This window comes from Phocoena phocoena, chromosome 3 (genome assembly GCF_963924675.1).
Source record: "Phocoena phocoena chromosome 3, mPhoPho1.1, whole genome shotgun sequence".
NCBI classification, from domain to species: domain Eukaryota; kingdom Metazoa; phylum Chordata; class Mammalia; order Artiodactyla; family Phocoenidae; genus Phocoena; species Phocoena phocoena.
Window position 1 is genome coordinate 100989124 of NC_089221.1, and position 25007 is coordinate 101014130.

General features: G+C 38.3%; 1 protein-coding gene across 1 annotated transcript; it reads left to right on the top strand.

Moving 5' to 3' along the window:
• The first annotated feature begins 24001 nt into the window (after positions 1–24001).
• FTMT (ferritin mitochondrial) lies at positions 24002–24730 on the top strand. Its single transcript, XM_065874631.1, has one exon. The coding sequence runs from the start codon at positions 24002–24004 to the stop codon at positions 24728–24730; it is 729 nt and encodes a 242-aa protein (XP_065730703.1).
• Positions 24731–25007: the final 277 nt, after the last annotated feature.

Below are 25007 nucleotides of genomic sequence, written 5' to 3' on the forward strand. Positions count from 1 at the left end.
AAAGAACAACCAGCACTTCATTTTTTACCTGAATTATTTTGTTACAGAAGGCAACTAATTCAACTTGTGGGTGCTCTGTGGAAACCAACCAGATGATAAATATGTACTACCTGGTGAAGTCTGAAGCCTCATTGGGCATGGACAGGATTGCGAGGCAATGGCAGGGATGGCTACGTAATTTGTGGGCCCCAGTGCCAAATGAAAATGTGTGGACCCTTGCTCAGAAAGCAGGAAAAAAGTGCTCTTAATGCACATGGAAAGCTTTCTTTCGTTCACAGCACATTTAACCCTTTGTTTTTTTATTTGCTATTCATGCCACTTTCAGTAAAGAAAAATTAACATTTTAAATGATGAGCATGATTTTTACTGTTTGTATTATGAGATGCTAGTTCAAATGCAAATATCAAAACATTGAACTTACATGCGGAATCACCAAAATTACACAACTCATATTATATGGCTCGTTCCCAGAGGGTACCACAGGCTGATAGAAGAGAGAGATGCAAGCCAGACTCAGAAAACCTGGAAGAAAAAAGAGAGGACCCTGGCCCACCCCAGGGTAAAGCCAGCCTAGGGAGTGTTCTGGGGCACAAGGACTGTGGGGCGAGTGTAGATCCTAACGGGTGACACAGGTGTGGGGCTGTCCAGTGATGCAGGGCATAAGTGCTGGCCTGCAGCAGATCCCAGAGCTGTTCCATGGAGGAGGCGGATTTGGAGAAGTCAGCCCCGTGTCTCTCTGGTGCATGGGCAAGCCCACCATGACACACAGGCGACCCCGAAGGATCTTTAAACTTCTGTGCTGGGAGGCACTCATACCTGGATTAAGGGTGGACAAGAGGCCAGACGCAGTCTCCAGTGGATGGATTACAGAGCAGGGACTGCTAGTCTGGGGTAGGGATGGTTAATATCATTCCAGGCCCCAAGACGTTGCAAGTTCCAGGCACCCACCCCTACCTTCCTGCACCCACACCCAGGCCCCGGTCAGGGATGGAGGATGGCAGAGATCACAGGGTGGGGGTGGGGAGAAGGAGATGAGTGGGGCCCAGGTGGCCAGGGAGTCAGGGAGCAGGGAGAACCAGCCAGGGAGACTGCAGCGATCCAAGGCTCCAAGCCCCTGTGCTTGCTCCATCATCTCATGAGATTTCGCTGACAAAACGCTGAAGATGTCTGTTAGGGATCTTGGAATGGAAGAGAAGAAGTATTGCCATAGTATACAATAGTCCCCCTTAATCCACTGTTACATTTTCTAACGTTTCAGTTAGCTGTAGTCAACCATGGTCCAAAAATATTACATGGAAAATTCCAGAAATAAATAACGTGTGTTTTAAGTAGCCAGCCATTCTGAATAGCATGATGATATCTCACACTGTCCCACTTTGTCCTGCCCAGATGTGAATCATCCTTTTGTCTAGCATATCTGCCCATTGGTCACTTAGAAGCCATCTGGGTTATCAGAGCACGTGTGTTCAAGCAACTCTTATTTTACTTAATAATGGCTCCCAAATGCAAGACTAGTGTTGCTGTCAATTCAGATATTCTTTTACTCTGCCTAATTTATAAATTAAACTATGTATAGGAAAAACATAGTATATATAGGATTTGGTACTATCTGCAGTTTCAGGCATCCACTGGGAGTGTTGGAACTTATCCCTTGAAGATGGGAGGAGACTCCTGTATATGCTAATATAATCCCTGGACTGGGAGATAGGGTTTCTGAATTCTGTTCCATTGTCCTTCTTAATTTTATATCTTTGGGGCACTGATCTTCTCATCTAAAAAATGAGGGTTTGCTCTGTGACTCCACAAGTCCAGTTATTTATTCTTTAATAAATATATACTTAGTGTCTGTTAGAGGCTGGGGAATGTGCTAAATCCTGAAATTACAGGGGTGGACAAAAGCAAAAGGCAGCTTATAATGCCATTAGGAAGAAGAATAGTCAATAAGTAATTACAAATGTAGTTCATCCCATAATAGAAGCAAAGGAGGCAATGGGAGCCCCTGGGGGTGGGGAGTCTTCCTACACACTTCATCCTCTTTGAAGTGTGTATAGGAAGACTTCCCTGAGGAAGGAATGTTTAAGATGAAACTGGAAGGATGATCAAGAATTAGTTAAGTAAACTGTTTCTTGGTTTGTGGGAGGGAGAAGAACCGGTTGCACAGAGACACGGAGAAAAGGCAGAAGAAGGGCAGGGCATTCGCAGCAGAGAGAAGAGCATGGGCTGCAGTACTGACTCTTGAACAGATACTGACTATGTGAGTAACACACAGCCAATGCTAACATACTTAGGGGGAAAGAAAGTGGGTTCTGACTGACCCATGGGAATGTGATGACTTAAAACTGCAAACCAGCAGTGCGGTCTCAGAAGCAGAAGGAGCAGACAGCAGACAAAACAAGTATTTTCCCCAAACACAAAACCTGAGATAAGGATTTGGGTTCAAGGAGTTCATTTTGGAAGGTATTGCAGGAAGCTCATGTGAATGTAAGACAGGGAAAGGACGATAGCTAATAAAGGTTGCTCTGTGGGTAACTGGAACTTATTCCTACTGGGGACCCTCTGAGAGAGGGAATGGAACACTCCCTCAGAGTTGCCTCCTGTGGGGTAAGAACGCTGAGGTAGTCTCACCAACTCCCATCCTTCATTGGTTTGGGATTGCTCCAGGGCAGATAACTCCCCAGTACTGCTGGTCTGGCTCATCTGTGGGTACAGTATACTCCCAGGACCAGAGAATGCCTCAAGCAGAGACCAAGGAAGCCATTGACATTTCTCCCTGAAGGTGAATTTCAGGGTGGGCTGAGAGGATGGAAGAGGGGCACAAACATTGTCTGCGACAGTGCCTGATTGAGTGGCTCATTGAGCTGAGAGAGATAGGACATGGAGATGAGGATACAAGCAAATTCTGGAGAACACCATGGCCAAAAGGGGAGAGATATGGTGATAGCTGGTGCTCTCTAGCTCTCAAAATAAATTCATAGATTCACAAAGTTTTAGCACTCAATATTTCCATTACCATCTTACATGAGAAAACTGGACCTGAGAGGAGTTAAATCACTTGTCCAAAGTTTCACAGCCACCAGGGGTCTGAGTCTCCTAACATTTGCCCCTGTCTTCTTCTTTTTACCATTACATTCTTCTTCACTGACATGGCTTTCACCTTGAAAAGAAAGAAGAGGAAGAAAAAGAAGGGGAGGAGAAGGGGGAAGGAGAAGAGAAGAAGAAGGAGCAGTAAAAGAAGAAGGAGAAGAAGAACAAATGGGGATTGGCATGATCATCTTCATCCAGACAGGACATAATCAGCCCCTGGGAAATGGATTTACAAGTGAAGACAAAAGTCAGCAGTCAGAATGAGAAGACCTCCACCTTCTTAAAATGTATATAAATATTTTCCTGCAAGAACTCCCTCTTTCTCCATTTTCATATCTTCTATAATTCTGAAGAAGTACAACAAAAAAATTTCCAGAGAATTCTGCTACTGTGCTCTATATGTACATTAAGGTATACAGCATTTAAGGGAGAAAAACTGGATTTCCCCAGTTTGGTAATAAAGAGTGAGACTAAAAATTTAAGTGCAGCCATGTACCAGTAATTCTCCAAAGAATAAACATATAACAGAGGAACAAAATTCTACTAAACTCAGATACATCATGGGCTTCTAGAAAATGATTTAAAGAGCCAAAAAATCAATATTGACACAACATGTAATCATTTATAGGAGGACAGAGTTCTCAGAACTGTATTTTACTTGCAGTCTAAAATTATATCTCGAAATAGTACGAGAACATGGCTTTAGTCAATGGAGAGATTCTGCTGGCACAGAGTGATTTATTCAAGGAGTGTAGAAAGATTTGAAATAGTAAAACCTTCAGTTTGAAAGGTTATTTTCTCTGCCTGGACTATAATTATATATGAAGGTAAAAATATGACATGAAAAAATAAGACATCTGCAAATTAAGGATACATTATAAGGTGAACAGAAATTTTTTAAATAAGGTGAACAATAGAATTTTTCATTAAAGATATCTAACATACTAAATATATACTTGAATGAGGTCAAATTTAAGAGTAAGTCACTGTAATTGCTTCCATGATCAATTTTAGAAAGAAAAATGCTATAGAGGAGTTATCTTAATGATGGCTACGTTTTCTAGAAGCCCAGGTGAGTTTTTGGCATATATCTCAACCTTTCCTAAGATCTTCCCAAAATGATTTACTATGCCCAAATCTTTCTATTTAAACAGCTTCAAAGGATCAAGGTTAATCTTGAATAGCTCATACATTTCTAAATTCAACTTCTGTCGGACTGATTTATGATTTTGAATTGGACTTACGTCAATTTGATTTACGTTTCTGCTCTTGGCTGAGGCTATGTGTACTTACCATAACTGAGTTGTCACAGAGAAAGAAGATCCACAGGGACAGAGATGATATACCTCTCAAAGGACCATTAATGGGAAATAACAGAACAAGTCTTGTCCTTTGCTTTCAGTGGCCCATGAGCTTCAGGAAGTGGATGTCTTGCAGTACCAGGGATGAATTCGGTGTGTAGACGCCACTGAGATAAGTAAATAGATATATCCTGTGCATTCTGGGAATGGGACAGTTCCCATAAAGTTCCTTTTGAACTTTCAAAGAATGGCTGAGTTAGGATACCATTTAAGACTCATCACTTATGACCATTAAGAGATATTACAATTGTGTTCAGTGCTCCTTACTACAGAGCAATAGCCATTACAGTTGTCTTGATTTTTCCCATTTTAACATAGACATTTTTTTTTGTCCCAGGGAGAAATAGTTACCAGGGTTTGGTGGAGAAAAAATGTGTAACACAATATTGTACCATCAGTATTCACAGAAATTTCCTAGCCAACAAACTTGAGAACTTGACAGTTAATTACTGACCTTTTTTAATACTTTGCCCTTTTAGAAACAAGATAGTAATTTTAACATTAACAACCGTTGGCCAAGATATAGAGTCCTATTTTCTCCATTTGGGATCTGCCATTATCACACATATTCCTCAAAGTCTTGTTATCACTGCTAAGCATAATTTAACTATTTTCTTTCTCTTTTTATTGTTAATTACTGTATTTGAATTCTACATATCTAAAATAAAAAATAAATATAGACTGTAGGTTTCTATTAAGGATGTCAATATTTTCTCGGGTTATCATCCAACAGTGCAATGACAAGATTCCCCAAATGGTCTTTTGCTTATCTTTGATTTACAAAGCATCTGCTGAAAACATTACCTCTTTAACAGGTACAGTATAGTTTCTGCAAATTGCCACTGTTATTACCTCCTAGGAAAACACCAAAAGTTAACTTGAAGAATATGTTTTGAAATTTTTTGAGAGGGAAATTGTTTCCACTGAATAGCTTCAGAAAACAGAACAAAAATATACCATGATTTTCAAGGACCCTGTCAGTGCCAGAAAATGTGCTTGTCTAAGTAGACCCTGAAGTACAAAGCAAAACCATAAAATTTTACATTTTCTATAAACTTAAAACTATGACCATCAAAAACTCTCTGGCCACTTTCTTCACTCTGGATAGCAGCACTCAAATAATAGGGTATCCAGAGAGTTATGAAAGCTTACTCCTTACAGATCTTTAATAAAGAAAACAGCTTTGTCTTTGGACCGTTTATGTACAGTTCTCTAACTGGAAAAATGTTCTAAGCCAATTGTAAAGGCCTAATGTCTTCCTAGAATTTTATATAAGTTATATGCCCAATCCCAGAAGATGGTTCTATTGGTCTCAGAGGATCTCTGGCAGCCTTAATTCTACTTGCCAGTAGGACTCTGATATGAAATTAATCTGAATAACTTCGTGCTTCCCCAAATTATCAAATACTTGAGCACTTCAAAGCAACACGGAATTCTAGTAAGGAGCAGTGTAACTTTGTTGAACTGCAGATATTAACACTAGACAACGCTCCCAAGAAAGCTAGCCCACACATTCCCCACCTCATTCTAACAAACCGTGCACACAGTTCAAGTCTGTGTCTTGGTAAAATGACCAATTATGACAGGTTTTAGGCAATGCTGTAGAAGCAGCAAGTGTCAAAGCTCTGCCATACTACCTCTCCCATATCTATGGCTTCAAGTACCTCACTGTTCTTTGTCACATCACTGGTTGATAGAGCAGAAGGCTGCTAATAGCTCTGGGAGAAAGCAATGACTCAGTACAGAGTATTGTGACTATTACATTTTGTTTCATGTTATATCAAGAAATTTAATCACTTATTTAGCTGTTTCTTCGAGACAGATTTCTCTGACAGCTCACTTAGCGCGCCAGGAGAGAAGAAGAAGAATTCATTTCAGACTCTTCATGCTCCTGACAACAGGTGTCACGGCGAAACCTGATTATCCTGGTTAGGAGTATGTTTTCCCTAAAGAGTGGAAGTGCTCACACTCTGCATGATCCTTTCCTTTCTCATCAAGCCTGACGTTTCAGTGCTTTGTTGCAAACTAAAAGCCTATGATTATACTGGACTGTGGGTATGAGATTTTGCCCAATACACAACACAATACAAACAAAGAAAGGAAAGGAAACCAAGTGACAGATTTTTTAATGTATACTTTGTAGCTCAGGTCACTTTATGACAGGTACCGACCAGAAGCAGCAGCTGAGCCAGTTTTCAGACAACCATGGACAGCTCCTAGAATACTGGCTACCAGACTAGCCTACATAATGATAATTCAGGGTGAACTTTAACCAGAAAGCCAAGCACATTTGCTTTGTCTACCCTTTATTCCAAAATGGCCTGCATTCTCCATGGTCAAAGGTTTTGTCTAAATTCCTTGATTTATATTCTGACTTCCATTTCAAGGACATTAAGCGTCTGTTTCACTTTTAGAAATGGAGACCTAACCAGAGGGTACTTGGCAGCCATGGGAAAAACAGAGTAATGGTTTGTTAGGGGTAGGGTGACTGTTGGACCCAGCTAAACTATCATTATGATCTAAGGCTGAGATTCTCCCTGGAAGTTGACAGGTGTCAAGCATATGCACGTGTCACTGTATCCTTCTCACTCTATGCTACCTCTCTTTGTTTTATTAATAGAAGTTTAAAATTCAGGTGTATTTTTCATAAAGATAACGGCCATTGCCCTATTTACAGACTGCATCAGAAATAGGAATTTTACTCTGAAAAAGTGTTTTGCGATCATTTGTGGAAAATATCATAATCAATTTGTCATCATTTATTATACTGATATACATTCAGAAATATTATGAATGTTTTACGTACTCTGTAATTTGTTAGAAGACAGTATGTTCTCATGTAAAATACTCATTTATCTGTAACCTAAGCCCTTAGTAGAACATACTTGGAAATATATTTCTATTTATTTATTTATCTATCCTGAGAAACTATAGGCATAGATCCACTGAAGCAAGTTATGAGGGAGGGCCAGAAAAATCATGTTCTGGATGTAAACAACATATTCAACTCTATGCTCTAAATAGCCACAGAAAATTAGTTTTAGATAAAGAGATACCCAAAGGTGATCTGACAGATCAAAAGACAAATAGTCTTTTAAAGCAAGTGGATTTAATCTCACCATTTTATAATTTCCACTTCTAAATTTTTCACCTTTTCCCTCCCTGGATATAAGCATGCCTAAAATTTAGGAATCAAATATACTTTAACAAATATAAGACTTTCCCTTATAAACATAATTTCTCCAGTAACATGTAATATTAATCAATTCAAATGCTATGTAGAATGTCTGCAATATCCAACTCATGTTGTCTTTAGCAAGAAAACATTTGAAAAGTATATCAATTAAAATAAGAAGGTGACAGATGGCTTAATAAGTTAATATTAGTTAATGAATTGATAAACATGGTGTACTGGTTATCTATTGCTATATAACAAAATTAGTGATTGAAAACAATAAACATTTATCTTACAGTTTCTGCGGATCAGGAATCCAGGTGCGGCATAGCTTGGCGCCTCTGGTTCAGAGTCTTTTATGAAATTGCAGTCAAACTGCTGCCTAGGGTCAAGCTCTTATCACAAGACTGGATTCGGGGAGGATTTCCTTCCAAGGTGCATCCGGTGGCTGCTGGCAGGCCTCAGAACACCTGCATCCAAGCTCACTCACTTGTCCCTCCCCACAGGTCTGCCTCACAACATGGCAATTTATTTCTACTTTATTTCTAAGTGGAAAGAGCAAGAAAAAACATCCAAACTAAAAGTCAGTCTTTTTTCACCCAAGCTTGGAAGTGTCATCCCGTATTGCTTACCATATTCTGTTCATTAACAAGTCAGTAAGTCCAGCGCACATTCAAGGGAAGGGAATTACACAAAAATGTGGATATCTGGTATGAAGGTAAAGGCTGCCTTTCACATATATTGTGTTGAAACTCTCTTGGAAATATGTACTCTAAGTCTCAATTTTGCTCAATCAGCAGCCATTGCTCATTTGTGATAATCGATTAAAATATCCTATATCAGTATGACTAATTCAGTTATTTGCACCTCCTGGACTAAAAGCTCCAATAAGCACATTTAAATATAATTTATTCTTTTATATAGAGTAAGTTATATCTTCCAATGTGGGCCAGTTTTAGCACTGTAAGAAAATAATTTGAACTTTTTGTACTATTTATAATCGCCTTCACAAGTAATTTCTACTTATAAAATCATTGTTAGATGTCATTATATTGTTTGGAAATGAGATTATGAAATCCTCTGGTAAAGTATTAGTAAACTTAAGTTTAAACCATAACTCAAATCTGATGAGAATAATTTCTCTTTCAGTTTGGCAAGAATATTCTTTTGATTCAGTAGAAAGGGGTTAAATTGTAGAAGGAAACAGACAAAAATGTAAAAGACTTGGAAAACTTGATTCAGTCCACATATATCATTACCTCTAATTTTTAAAAATAAAAAATGAGTATCAATCAGAAATATGTATAATATCCATATCTGCCACTCATATAGCTGTCATTTAATTCATTATTTCTCAAAGTAAAAAATGTTATTCAAGTCTTGCTCCAAGTCATTCATATTATTCTTTATATAAGCATCATCAAGGATTAAATTTAAATAGTAATAATGAGTCACCACCTCTGACCCTTCACAGTTTTCTAAGGGATATTTTTCTATACATTCTGTATCAGGCTATTACATTTTTAGCTCTCTTTCTTGAGCCAAGTAATAGTATCAGACCATCAGAATCACATTGGATCCCTACTACTTATTTATTTTTTTAAGTTAGAAGGGGTCAGACCAATCCTCTGACCCATTGGTATTTCAGAGGATATCATGCTCATTTCAGAACATCTGTCTCCCTGACCTGTCTCTTGCCTGTGGTTGGCCCTAAATTGAAACTGTTGCATGTGACAAAAAAACAGGCTCTAATGATCATGCATATCTGCAAAAATCACACCTCATAACACAATAGTCTTCTCAAGGCTTTCAGAATACCCTCTGTTGAAATGATTTATCACTTTCAAGAATGCCATTTTAAAATTTTCTAGCAACCCTGTAAGGCACATGCTGAGAATGCTAAGAAGTAGATAATTTTAAATACATAGAGGCAACTTTATTTTCCTAACTGCTTTCATTATATAATTAGATTTGTTTAGAGGTTATTCATAAATGATAATACAAGTTGACATAAGAATTGTTCATAAATGTATATATGTAATATTTATATATATATATATATATATATACACACACATACATTGTATATTCAGGCTTACACATACTGTGAAGAATAATGAAACTGCTTTTCATCTAAAATGATTCTGAAATGCACTTTTACCGAAGCATAAACGACCCATGTATGAATTTATGTGCATCAAACTGCTAAGATTTACAAGTTAAACAATTTTAAAAGGAAATAATGAGTGCTAAGAAGTAAATGTCACTTAAAAATTCAAGTTCACTACATAGGACAAAAAAAAATCTGATTACCAAAAAATAACATACATTTTTAATTCCCAAGAGAAAAATAGCACTTTTAACTGTTATTTGAATTCATCAGCTTTAAATGTGAAACTGTATGGCTATCCTTTTCTCTGGTGATGATTCCTTAATGTGAAAACAAAGTTTCATTCAAGACCTTTATAAACACATAAGCGATTAGCTTACCCTGGCAATGAGAAGATTAGTGCTTTGAGAAAGAGTATCTTATGTGAGTTAGCAGTTATTTACCAGCTTTCCCCAAAATAACAACTTTCACATATAGGAACATATATTACCCAAAGAGTGTCACAGTGAACATTTTGTTGAACTGCCTACTATATTTTGCCTCTACACTGCCCTTTTGTGTGTCTTGCCCTAACAATTCGACTCAGCCATTACTCTTCCTTGATGTAACATACCACTTACCTGATTTTAACTGGGGAGAACAGATAGTTTCAGTAGTTTTCCCCTCCTTTACTAACTTTCCTCCATTTCTTACTATAATTAATCTCTGGAAAAAGCCTGTATCGACAAAGCTTTAATATACTCTGCTTTCATATTTCTATGATGGTCCTACATGGTCTGATGAGTCTATATTTAAATTACAAATCTTCCTTTACTTACTATGGGGTTAAGTCCTGAAAAACCCATCGTAGTTGAAAGTACTGTAAGTTGAAAATTCATTTAATACACCTAACCTACGGAACATCATAGCTTAGACTAGCATACTTAAATGTGTACAGAACAATTACGTTAGCCTACAGTCGGCAAAATCATCTAACACAAAGCCTATTTTATGATAAAGTGTTGATTGAATACCTCATGCAATTTATTGAATATTGTCCTAAAAGTGAAAAATAGAATGGCTATATGGATTACAGAATGACTGTATATGTCTCTGTAGCAGAGCTGACTAGGAGCTGCGCCTCACTGCCACTGCCCAGGATCACAAGAGAGTATTGTACAGCATATCGCTAGTCCAGGAAAAGATCAAAATTCAAAGTACAGTGTTTACTCAATGCTTATAGAGCTCACGCCATCGTAAAGTCAAACTATCATAAGACAAACCGTTGTAAGTAGTATTATCTGCTCCTGAGCAGTCTCTACAGATTTTTTTGTGAAAGTAAGTTAAATCTTATTAGTAACAAAGGATTACTAGCTGTAGTAGTCTGCTAGGGCTGCCCTAACAAAATACCACAGACTGGGTGGTTTAAACAACAGAAGTTTATTTTCTTGTAGTACTGGAGGCTAAAAATCTAAGATTAAAGTGCCAGCAGGGTTGGTTTCTGGTGAGAACTCTGTCCTTGGCTTACGGATGACCATCTTCTCCCTGTGTCCTCACATGGCTTTTCCTCTGTGCAACACGTTCCTGGTGTCTCTTCCTCTTCCTATAAGAACACCAACCCTATCAGATTAGGGTCCCATCCTTATGATCTCATTTAACCTAATTATCTCATGAAGAACCTATTTCCAAATACAGTCACATTGGGGGTTAAGACTTCACCATGTTGACTTGCAGGGAAAACAATTCAGTGCATAACACTAGGCAACATGCTGGGATCTTAAAGGGCTGGCTCTTAGTGATGTCAAATCTTTAGGGTCCCACAGGAAACTATATGCTTCATCTAGGATTCATTCAGCTCTAGAAGGCCTGTGGCTTTCCATTTGCTAACCCCATCACAGATCTTCAGCTACCTCTGGACTTGTGTCTTGGTATATAGACCAAGTATATATGGACTCATGTCTTTGCAAAATTGTAGCAACCAGTGGAACTTCTAGAGTAAACTCTTGTAACCTTTCCTTTACACTTCAGGAAATAAAGCAAATCATTTACCAGTCACTCACAGAAATCCAGGGTACTATCCTATAAGGGTACCACTCCCCATCACATAAATATCCATCCATACATGTAATATTTGGAGCCATCTGAGTAAATCAATCATCTATTCATTTACCCATTTACTTATCAACTATTTATTGTTGAATGTGCTAGTCAATATCCAAGACTCTGGGAATTCAGAGACAAGGAAGATAAGGTCCCTGTCCTTGAACAATACATAAATGAGAACTAAATTTGAACTTCTAAAATTTGGACCTTTGGACCTAAGTTTGAAGTACATAATCACTATCTCAATTTCAATACCATTAAAAGGTGGATCAAAATTAAAATTCTTCCAAGTCAGGACTCCTGCTAAGCCATACAGTGCCTTTGTACAAATTAAAACATGGGAACCCCTCATCTTTTAATGCCCAAATGGGAACCCCAGTTGGCTCAGATTGACACATGAACAATGCTGTTGTACAATAAGCACCCTTTTCTTCAAGGGACACAAGCTAAGCAGGACACCCATGCAGGATTTTGGCCACCTATAGACCCCTCAGTTATACCCTCTTGTCCACAGAACATATACTGCACAATCAATCATACATGGCAGTCGTCTTCCAGGTGGTGGGACTTAGAATGTATTGAGGAGCAACACAGACCCCCAGAAAACATTCCAACTTAATGCCACCCCTGCAATCCAAACAATTAAGCTGAGAAGATTAAAGTCTAGAAGATTTTGAGGTCAATCCGGAGATCAGGGAGCATAGTCAGGAGAATCCAAAAGTCAAAAAATGTGAATAGCTATGAATTCCACAGCAATGAAATTCCAGCAAGCTTTGTGATTGATTTTATACCAGGGACCTCTTTCATCTGCTAGAGAAAAAAAGAAAGGTAGAGTACCTTTATAGCATGCTTGTCCCAGCCATCTATTTTCTGGGTTGGATTACAAATGAACAGAGACCTAAGCTATGAATGCCATGTACATTATGAGTACTTACTAAATGCAAAGCAATAAAATCCTACTTTATGCAGAGTAAAATAGAGAAAGTGAGATTTTTTCTTTTAATCAGCTGGGTAAAAATGACTAATCTCTACAGTTATGGAAACAATTACTGGGTGAAAAGGGGCGGTCTCAAAAGTGTCCTGCATACACTATTCTAAAATATCTCCACATTTCATTTATTTTGGTTAGTGTTTTTCCAGTAGGCATGCATGACTGCATGTCATCAATTCAGTGAGTGAGAAGTTTGATAACACCATTTTTCTATATCATGAAGATAAATACACAACTTAGCTTTAGGCTTATAATTAAATGAACCACAAAACTCATTTATTAAAATACATTTCAGATTTTTGGACAGAAATGTATTCATGTTCAAAGGCAACAAGAAATTATTGTAAAGGTTATTGAACTGAAATTTGTATTGATATTATTTTCAACCCAGAAAAAAATGATGTTAGTAAAACCTGTACTCTCTTAACTATAAGTCATATTTAGGTGGACAAATTATAATAAGAGTAATAGAAAATATCTCTGGTAATATATGCTGACAAAATATGAATAACATTTTAAAAATGTGATTAAAATCAAAGCCACTGCAATACCTATGATCATACAATAGCACTAGATTCTAGGGCAATCATCTAGCATCTATATTCTAGATTACCACAACTTCTCATTCCCCCTTCCAGCAAGCACAGTTGTTCATAATCTTTCTCATACCTATTCTATCTTAATTTTCTACTAATATTTTACACTTACATATACACTTTTTTTCCTCCAAAGATAGAATTGTATACACACACACACACACACAAATATATATTGATCGTTCCATTGAAAATATCTTATGAATACCTCTCCATATTAACACAAAGAGAACTACTTTATTCTATTAAAGGGCTGTATGATGTTCCATTGTATGACTCTCCTATGACTTCTCAGTGCTCCACTGAAAGACAGTTTTAGTTTTAGTTTTATGTGTAACCCTGCAATTAAGTTAACATATGTCTTTATGTACTCACTATGTACCACATTTTTTCCATATAATAAATTTCTCAAAATAGGATTGCTAAATCAAAAGTCTTGTGAGATTCTTGAGACCAGGATTTATTTGTAGATTCTCACAGGATTCATATAACACTCTAAAATATGGTGGTTACTAAATGGTATTAGTGGTTGACTACACTGACCTTTGTAAACAATCTGAACAGATACAATTGAATGGCCATTTCACTTTTCCCTACAGAAATAGATTCTCCACAGCCATCTAAATCTTCAGGTTAGGAGGTTCTGGTGATAGACAACTCTTTACTGAAAAGCAATGCTTTATTCTGTTTGATAGAAAGGAAAGCCACACTCCACTGTCACTGAGTGAGCACTAACATCTCATGATTTTACAGCATTATTGAGAAAATACAGCATGTATTAGGTGAGTGCAGTATACTTGAAAGAATATTGTCTTAAGGCAAGCCTGTTGCTATCCAGATTTGTCACTCTGCGCCAGTACTCTGTAGCACGCAGCTTCTTCATTCATAAAATAAGATAAATGAAATAGACAAATTCTGTGGTCCTTTCTGATTCTAAAATTCTCTACTATAAATCATGTCAATAAAGGTAGCATTGGGGCTTCCCTGGTGGCGCAGTGGCTGAGAGTCCGCCTGCCGATACAGGCAACACGGGTTCGTGCCATGGTCCGGGAAGATCCCACATGCTGCGGAGCGGCTGGGCCCGTGAGCCATGGCCGCTGAGCCTGCGCGTCCGGAGCCTGTTGCTCCGCGACAGGAGAGGCCACAACAGTGAGAGGTCCGCGTACCGCAAAACAAACAAACAAACGAACAAAAAAAACAGATAGCATTGCCGTACTATTCAACTTTTAAAATATTCCTTCTATTTTGATTGAAAATGGAATTATTAGAAACTTTTTTTCCTAAATTCCTTCAGATTGTATAAAAATGCGGATAAATGTGCATATATTCTCTGTAATTTGTGAACAGTCAAAATGGACGTACTGATTCCTACTACAGTGTTTTTGTGAAGATACAGAGAGAGAAAGTACTTAGAATAATTTGCATAGGGCTTACCACATACAGCTAATCAGTGACTACCACTTTTCTCATTATAATCATTGGAGAAGGTTTAGAGCTTATGCGTAAATGCTGTATCACTATATCCTGTTTTAAATTATAAAATTATTCAGCATAGCAGAAGTAAATAATCATTATCAAAAAAATTTTATGACACAAAATACGTGGTGTCCAGTTCCTTTCATAAAGAAAATAATACTTTCAAACATATTCCTGAGCTAATATTGAGAGAGCACAAGAACTTAAAAAGAATACACTTACTGTCATAAATCATCATCGGTGTCTAAGCCATTAACTGTAAGAAACCTGTGTGATATAACTTAAGTAACAATGGCAAACCACATCTTTGGTGGAAGTGGCATCCCAGGGTTCTAGCACTTAAAATAGTTACTCCAAGCATATATAAAGGTCAGCACATGTATGTTTTACGGACTTTATTATTTCATAAGATTTCAAACTGCACCATACTACAGTAAGAAAGGATATGAGTCAATCATTAAATTTTTTAGAGGTAGAAGATTCAAAACTTTGATCCAATTTAAATCAATTCTCTCCTAAGGTACAATATACACACTGTCCATATTGCAACCAAACACCACAGAAGTTTTGTCTACATTCTTTCTGCTCCAAATGAAATTCTATCCTCTCACCTTTGGGAGCTTCCCATGATGTTTTTTCTGCATAGATTTCCCATCCTCTTGTAAGATCATAGTCAAATCTGACCTTCTTTACAAAGCAGTCACAATCCTCCTGCACTTGGTTTGAGATGCTAATACAGTTGACCTTCAATGACTGAATGTGGCTCTGCCACTTTATCTTGAATCCACAGAGGCCCTAAAATCCAAGTCTCTTTTACTCTAACCATATCATGTGCTTCTTACTATTCCCGCATCAGTTGGTCAACACGTATATTTATTTGGAACTGAATCCAATCAAGTCAGTTGAACTGAACATGACTCTTTATTCAACCTTTAAGAATATAAGACTCAAAATTAGTAATTATTCACTGGCCTCTACTAGTAGTGTAGCTTGACAAAAAATAAGCTATTAAATGAACTACAACTAAACTATTAAACAAATTATAACTCCCCTCAACTTTGTTCCTTAAGTATTATTTGGAACCAGGAGAGTTTGGAGACTTGAGGAAATTTTAGTCCCTAATTCATTTTATTGACAGTATTATTGAGTGCATCCTAAACACTAGCTACATAGGAGTGAAAAAGATGGACATTCCCCTAACAATCAGAATTTTTCAATTTAGTGGGGTAAAAAGAAAACCCTAAATAGATAATTATAATTCACTCTCACAACAGGGTAGGTAGAAAGAGTTGGGGACTCCCTGAAGGCTTCTAAGAACCATTAAAATGTGATTTAAAAAAAAAAAAAAAAGACAGTGGAAATGAGCCAGAAGACACAGATGCAAAAGGAGGAGTGGTAGACATAGTTGCATAGCTATGGGAAAGCAATAGCAGCAAGGGGCTTGTCAGAAGATAAATCCATGTAAATTTTTTAATTCCCTATAGCAACCGCCAAGGGGCCTTCTTGGGTTCAACTAAACATTTGTACTTACAAGACTAGTGCCATGCCACCCAGGAGGACATAGGATAAGAACCACAGCTTCCTGGAAGAAAATACCAAGCTTCCTCTCAAGATCCCCATAAAATGAGTATGGAAGATAACCTGACTAAAAAGCCTCATGTCCCAGAGGAGCCAATATCTCTTGTAGCAAGTCCACTAAGGGCATTCCCAGGAACAAGAGTCACCACACTCAGGAAAGCTCAATGTTAATTTGCCAATCAGGGGTAATTTTTCCACAAGCAAGATTGCCTAGACATACAGTCCACATCTTAACAGAACTAGACTAACCAGCAGTCATAATCTCATGCAGAAGTGGAGTAGATTTTGTTAACCCTCTGCCCACAAACCCTCTCTGATTACTTCTGGGTAGAACAGTGTTCCAGGTAGTGGACACAGCACGCAGAAGCCTGCGGGAAAGGAACAAAGGGTAAATTCCAGGGTCTAAAAAGAAGTTCATAATGACTGGAGTATATCGGCCCTTTATAGAAAAAGTTTGCAAATCCCTATCCTAGAGTCTGAGAGTAGCCTGAGCTATAGACAAGACACAGGACTTGATTATAAAATTGGGAGAATTTCAATGAAGCCTGAATTTGCAGCCTTCACCAAAATCAGGGCCCTGATAGAGAAGGACTGAGACTTAACTCTGTCATAGTTCTGGATTCTAGGAGTTCAAAACATATTGGCAGGGCCATACTCTCTGTCTCTGAAGATGCTAAAGAACAATCCTTCCATATCTCTTACAGCTTGTGGCAGTCTCCAGTAATCCTTGGCATTCTTTAGCCAATGAATCTTTCACTCTAATCTCCTCCTCTGACTTTGCATGGCTTTCTCCCTTGTGTGTCTATGTGTTAATTTTAAATTGCCCTTTTCTTTTAAGGACACCAGTCACTGAAATAAAGCACACTGAAATCCAGCATGATCTCATTTTAACTTGATTATATCTGCAAAAACCCTATGTCCAAATAAGGTCGCATTCACAGATTCTGGGTGGACATGAATTTTAAGGGAATACTATTCAACTCTTTCACCTTTACATCAATAATTAAGCTCTTATCTCAGCATGGCCTAAGTAGGAAAATGCTGGCCCTGTTAAGGAATAGAGGGATTATACTTAGAAGGAGTGACAAAACTTGGTTATTAAATACTGGCATGAACAGGGACAGCGTGGCTTAGGAATGGATTCTGGGGGTGTTGGACCATAGGATAGTGGAGGTTGGAATATAAGATTGAGTGAGGTAGAGTTTTATTGATGTGGGGACACTCAGGATTTAATTTCCTGACAATAGACCTTAGAACCAGTATTAATACACTACTGGGATGGCTCTTTGGAGTTTGAAAATACTGGTAGTCCACGTTAAATGAGGTGGAAAGAGCAGAACCACCTATGCAGAATGGCGAATGCAGAATTCTAAATGAGGAAAGGCTCAGAAAGTGAGCATGCTGGATTGAATCTGTTATATAAGATCCAAGACTCCACCAGCTGGTGTCATTCACTGTTTACAGAAGACAAAGAAGAATGTGATGGTGAGGCAGTCACCACCATTAACCAGAAGCTCAGCAGCATAGGCCAGGACTGGCTAGAAAAGGTGCAGATAAAGTACCGGGTTCCCTAGTATCAATGGATACGAAAGGATTCCAGAATAACAAACCCAGAAAACAGCACAAAACCACCAGAAACAAAGTTAACTTACTTATTATAATAGCACCAAGATCAAATGGCAAGTGGGGACATTGACCTTCAGGGACATATGTGTAATGCCTCTTGACCATGGTCTTACCAGGGACAAGATGAATGAAGAGTCAATTTGATATGGATGATATAATAAAAAGAAGTCCAGAATGAATGACGTCAGCTGCCCTGATGGAAAGTTATAATCAGTTGTCCATTTTCCAGACAAGAACCAGTTCTCACACTGTGACCCATCAATTGAAGGAATAGCTGTGTCTTCTTGAAGGACTCTTCAAATGCATGGCAAGTGTATACACTTTAAATTCCCTCTTTCTTTCCCAAAGGGTCCTATGGACATTCGCTTGGGTAATCATACACTGAAGAAAAAATACTAAGAGCTCTTGGATACAGAATCTGACTCATGCTGCTATCCAGCGGCCCAAAGCACCATCATGGCTCCACTATTTACAGTAAGGGCATATGGAATTCATACGGCAAAAGTTCTGGCCCAGGATTATCTCACTTTGGGTCCAATGTATCCATGGACGTATCCAGCTGTTATCATCTCAGTTCCTGAATGCATAATTGGAATGGACAAACTTAGCAGGTCCCAGGATCTTCACATTGATTCCTTGACTCATGGAATAAGAACTGACAGAAAGGCTGAGAAGAAGCCCCCATCCAGAAGCCCCCATCCATCACAGTTCTTAAAACCGATGAGCACCACACCCTGGGTAGAATGGCAGAGATCAGGGCCATCCCCAAAGACTTAAATGAGGCAAGGGTAATGGTCCCTACTATATACCACCATTTAAGTCACCAAACTAGTCTCTGCAAAAACCAAATGAATCAAAATGGAGCATAGTGTACTTACCCAAGCAGTAGCCCCAACTGAAGTTGTTGTTCTAGGTATGGTATCTTTACTAAAACAGACCGACTAAGCCTCTAGTTCATGGTATGTGACTTTTGAGCTTAGTGTATATATTATTTTCAATATCCATCAGGAAGGAGCATCTGAGGTAGTTCACATTCACCTAGGACAGGCAGCAGTGTGTGTTCCCATTCTTTGCTCCAGAGATATGCTAAATTGCCTGCTCTCTGTCACAGTAAGTCCAAAGACAGCTGGCTCATCTGAACATTCCACAGGACATCATGTTAGAATGATGACACTAAGCTAATCAGATCTGGTGAGCAAAGAAGGACTCTGGATACTCAGGTAAGAAGGTGGAAGTATTCCAACCAGTGGCTGGAATACTGGTGTAGTTTTAGGAGTCTAAAAGTTTGAGGCTTGCCAGACACTTCATGCAAGGTAAAGTAAGAGCTACCTCACCTTGCACCTCTGACCCTAGATGAATAAAATGAATGAATAAAACAGTTTGCTAGACCTCTTCCAGTTTCAGAGGCAGCATGAACTGCACTTGAGAGTTTAGTTCTGGCTCATTTATCAGATGACCCAGAAGGTTTCCCAGTTTTGACTGGATCCCAGGGTGAGGCCAGAAAGGGCTCCACAGCTGAGTCCAACCACTCCCTTTGGAATTTTGAGAGATTTCCTAGTGATAATACACAGAATAGCAATACATATAGGATACCTTTTCTTTTTTCAGACAAATTCCTCTATTGTTCTCTATTCAAAACCCTCAAATACTCTACTAACAGCAAGTACATAATCCTTAGGGATCAATGGACTTCTCTCCGCTCTGGCTTTGTCACATTACAGGTGTCTCATAGCAAAGCAATTTTAGAAAGGGCCAGGATCAGTAGTGAAAATGAAGAGTTGCTTATGTGACTAACCTTGTTTGAATGTAAAAGTGAGAATAAAAAGAAATGAGAAAAGGAGAAAAAAATACCTTCATTGTAAAAACAAATGAGGGTGGAGTTATTTTTCATCTTTTCTTTCCCTCATTATGATTCTATTCCCATCTATTTTATGCAAAAATGTAGGGTGTTGTTTAAATATTTTCCAAGGTAGGTAATTTTAAAAAAATATTTAGTATTGGGCTTCCTTGGTGGCACAGTGGTTGAGAGTCTGCCTGCCAATGCAGGGGACACGGGTTTGAGCCCTGGTCTGGGAAGATTCCACATGCCGCGGAGCAACTAGGCCCGTGTGCCACAACTGCTGAGCCTGCGCTCTAGAGCCCGCAAGCCATGGCTACTGAGGCCCACGCACCTAGAGCCCGTGCTCCGCAACAAGAGAAGCCACCGCAATGAGAAGCCCACGCACCACAACCAAGAGTAGCCCCTGCTCTTCGCAACTGGAGAAAGCCCACACGCAGCAATGAAGACACAATGCAGCCAAAAATAAAAATAAATAAATTTTTAAAAAATATATATATTTAGTATTTATAACCAAATGCTTTAAAGAAAATAATATGATAAAATTTGATCCATATATTACGTAAATTAAAACATGACAGTCAATCCACATTCATAGAGTTTTTAATTTCCAACTGGCAAAGCATTTTAGCATATAAAATAAATAATTTAACCAATATATCTATAAAGAAGAAATGAGTGGATACTTTTATTTATTTGGAGACTGAAATCAAAGTACAGAGGTTTTCTGGACAGACTCAAATAATTTGAAGTGAAGCCATCTATTAATATACTTTATTAAAGTGCATTAGGCCCAGCTGGTATGTTATATGAAATAAGAATTTCTATCCACTTCTATTTTGGCACCTGAAAGGATTTATTTGTGCTTCTTAAAAATAGTCAAGCATTGTGCTAGGCCTGGGGATTCTAAAATGAATAAGACGATAGTTCTGCCCTTAAGGACACATACACACAGTTATATATAAGGAATTATAACTACAATAATGATTATAATTATGATATGGTATACTCTCAATATAAACAAAGTCTTTGCCAACAACAACAAAAACTAGTGATGAACTCTGAATGAGGTTATATAAGACTTACAAGGAATAGAAGAAGCCATTAAAACTGAGGAAGAAATGATCTGTGAAGAGTGGTAGGCGAAGGTCTAGGTTCGTATTTTTAGTAGAACGACATTAGTTTTACTGTGAATACTAGAAATCAAAATGCCCATAAGATACAAATAACACCTACCAGATCCTCACATTTTCAAAGTCTAACAAAATATATGACAAACTTTGTAATGGGAAAAAGAAACATTTTTGACAAGTTAACATGGGATATTTAAATGTGCATTTTATTTTATGGCACTGTTTTGCATTACATCTCATGTATTTGTTTTATATCTATGCTTTTTATTACCTTGGGGATAAGCATTTATATGAAGAGCATCATTTCTCCTAAAACACTAGTAGCAGCAGTTGGCATTTAAAACTACTCTAAAGAATCATTTTCATAACCTCTCTTTAGGGCACTACATTTTAGGAGTAGAAAAAGTTTGAGGAAAATAAAAGCAGAAATGGGTCTAGAGAAGCAAAAATTAGTGAGAAATCACTCGGTGAACATCAATCACATTCTACTAGCAGAGTTTGAGGGCAACTAGATCTGAGGTATCCATCTTTATGTATGGTACACTTTACGAAGCTCATTTGAAACCAGGGAGCTTACTACAAAGCTACAAGTTTGATATGTTCATATAATAAAAGAATTTCTACCTCACTACCTATACATGATAGCAACAATATAATACACGTCAGCATTCTTTATAAGATATGGAAGTCTTGCCAAATGTAATAATAAACATCATTGCTTGCTCAATAATATATTGATTTTGAATAATGAAATCGAAATTATCCAATAAAAACTATGAAAGAATATTTTGAGTGCTTATTCTGTGTCAAGCACTGTGATAAGTCCTCTGCATACATTCTCTCATTTAATCTTTTCAGCCACTCACTAGTGGTAAGTAGGATCCTAAATTTACAACTGAGGAAACTGACCTAGAAAGGTAATTTGACTTGTGCACAGAAATATAAGAAAGTAATATAGAGAAGGTAACATACAGATAATATAAAGACCTGAACAAAAGCAGTATTAATATCAAAGACCCAGATATTAATCATAAGAAATTAAACAACCATAAGAAAAAAATGACCCAATAAATAAATGAGGAAAAGGTTTGAACATACACTTCACCTAAGACATACGGTTGGCAAAGAAGTATGTGAAAATATACTCAGCATCATTAATTATTATGGAAATGCAAATTAAAAATACACCTACTAGAATGGCTAAAATTTAAACTTTAAAATTAAATGACAACTGAAACTAACACAACGTTGTAAATCAACTACACTCCAACAAAAATTTAAAAATAAATACAATAAAATAAAAATTTTAAAAATGACAACAGCAAGTGTTAGCAAGGATGTGAAGGAACTTGAACTCTCACACACTGCTGGCTGGAATGTAAAATGGTACAACCACTTTGAAAAACAATTTGAATTTCCTTAAAAAGTTAAACATTCATGTGTCATATATGATCCAGCCTTTCCACACAAAGTATTTACCCAAGAGTAAAGAGAGCATATAACCACACAAAGACTTGTACAGGAACGTCCATAACAGCATTATTTTAATAGCCCAAAACTGTAAACAATCAAAATGTTCATCAGTGGGTAAAAGGATAAACAAACGGTGGTATGTCCTCAGCAATGGGATACTACTCAGCAATGAAAACTATTGATACACACTACAATTTTGAATGGATCTCTAATTATGCTGAATGAAAGAAATCAGGCAAAAAGGTATACATACTGATTCCATTTACATGACATCCTAGAAAATGCAAACTAATCTATTCAGTGAAGAAAAGCAGATCAGTGGATGCCTGGGATGAGGTAAAGCAGAGAGAGGCAGAAAAGAGGTATTACAAAATACAAAGGGGCATGAGGAGACTTTGAGAGGTGATGAATATGTTCATTATCTCAATTTTGGTGATGATTTCAAGATGTGTATATATATATATTATATATATATGTCAAACTCTAGCAAGTTGTACACTTTAAGTATCTACAGTTTATTTTATGTCAATTATACCTCTATAAGCTGTTAAAAGTGTGTATATTGACTTTGGTGCATCTGTGATATCTATTTTTTCATGTTATTTTAATCTGTGAGAATTAACATCAACATTTTAACAATGGTTCTCTCTGGGTAGAGGAAGGATTAGGAATGTCTTGAATTTTCTTCTGTGAGTTAATTATCATTTTCTCAATACACTACAACAGTTATATATATTCTTTTAAAACCAAAGGCTATTTTAAATTTTTTTAATTGTCCTTTTAAAAATATGAATCTACATCATAGATATGTATCTACATCAAAGTAACAAGTTTAGAGCTAGTTTATATATTCTTCCTACATTTTATATATCTGATTTTTTACAATGAAGATAAATTTTGTATCTAAAAATATGTCCTTTTAAAAGAAAGCATTATCTTACTACAGACTCTTGAAAATCTGCCCAATATACTGGCAACTATTTCCATACTTAAATTTGTTAAAGTAACCCGAAAGTCAATTTATAAACATCCTCTTTGGGTGTAGACCTTTATTTACTCTCAGATGAATTGGTGGTGACTTTTGTTTTTCCCTATTTCACTGCCTTGCCTCTCCCATCCCTTGGTCCTTGGACAGAAAAAGGTCAGAGAGGGCGGGCAAGTGTGGCTTGGCTCTATCCTTTCTTTTGCAGCGTCTAGCTTTTGACAGTACTTTTAACTTATGTGAAACAGTAAATTACAAACGCCCAAGAGCAAAAGACTTTCGGCGACGACAGGTGCAATGTTTGTAACTGTCATCTGCCTTTTCCCAACCGCGACTGGCGCGCGCCCCCAGCCTCCCTCCGCCTGGAATTCGGTGTCTCTGAAAGGGGCGTGTGACGCAGTCGCCGTCACCTAAAGCTGCATTCTGATTCAGATCTTACGCCCCGGCGCGCTGAGCCGGCCTGGCCTCAGTTTCCCCACTTCTAAAGAGAAGGGGCCATGCTGCCCTGTTTCTTGTTCCTCTCCAAGCACATCAGCACTTCGTTGGTGTCCCTGCGCAGGGCGCGCCATGGCTTCGCGCTCCCGCCGCGATGGGTCCCCAGGCGGCCCTGGGGCTCCCCGCCCGCCGCCCCCGGCCGCCTGCTGGCCGCAGCCGCCTCCTCGCGGGGACCAGCAGGGCCAGCCGGCGCCCCCTCCAGGGTGCGCCAGAACTTCCACCCGGACTCCGAGGCCGCCATCAACCGCCAGATCAACCTGGAGCTCTGTGCGTCCTACGTGTACTTGTCTATGGCCTATTACTTCTCCCGAGATGACGTGGCCTTGCACAACTTCGCCAGATATTTCCTTCGACTGTCCCGGGAGGAGACCGAGCACGCGGAGAAGCTGATGAGGCTGCAGAACCAGCGGGGAGGACAGATCTGCCTACAGGACATCAAGAAACCGGACCAGGACGACTGGAAAAGCGGGCTGAATGCCATGGAGTGCGCTCTGCTCTTGGAAAAGAATGTGAACCAGTCGTTGCTGGAATTGCACACTCTGGCCTCAGACAAAGGTGACCCCCATTTGTGCGATTTCCTGGAAACCCACTATCTGAATGAGCAGGTGAAGTCTATCAAACAACTAGGTGACCACGTGCACAACTTGGTTAAGATGGGAGCCCCGGATTCTGGCCTGGCAGAGTACCTTTTTGACAGACATACCCTTGGAAATGAAAACAATCAGAACTAACCCATAGGCTGCCTTCTCCACCGCCCAGGGTGTGCCAGGGCCCAGAGGCAGCTGCTTCCTCGGCTTATTTTACGGACAGTGTTCAGAGATCTGTGGTTCAAACCATAGTTTTATACCAATTGTTCCTCCTTTCCTTTTACATTCTTCTGGTACAATGTCCCAATAAAGTGATTTGTAGAGAATATGTATGTAGCCCCATGTTAACAATGGCTTTTTGCCCAGCATCAAGATAATTTTCCCAGCCCAGGATGAGATGGTATAAAAAAGACTGCAAAAA

Coding starts and splice junctions, on each gene's coding strand:
- FTMT (XM_065874631.1), top strand. CDS start 24,002: ATGCTGCCCTGTTTCTTGTTCCTCTCCAAGCACATCAGCACTTCGTTG.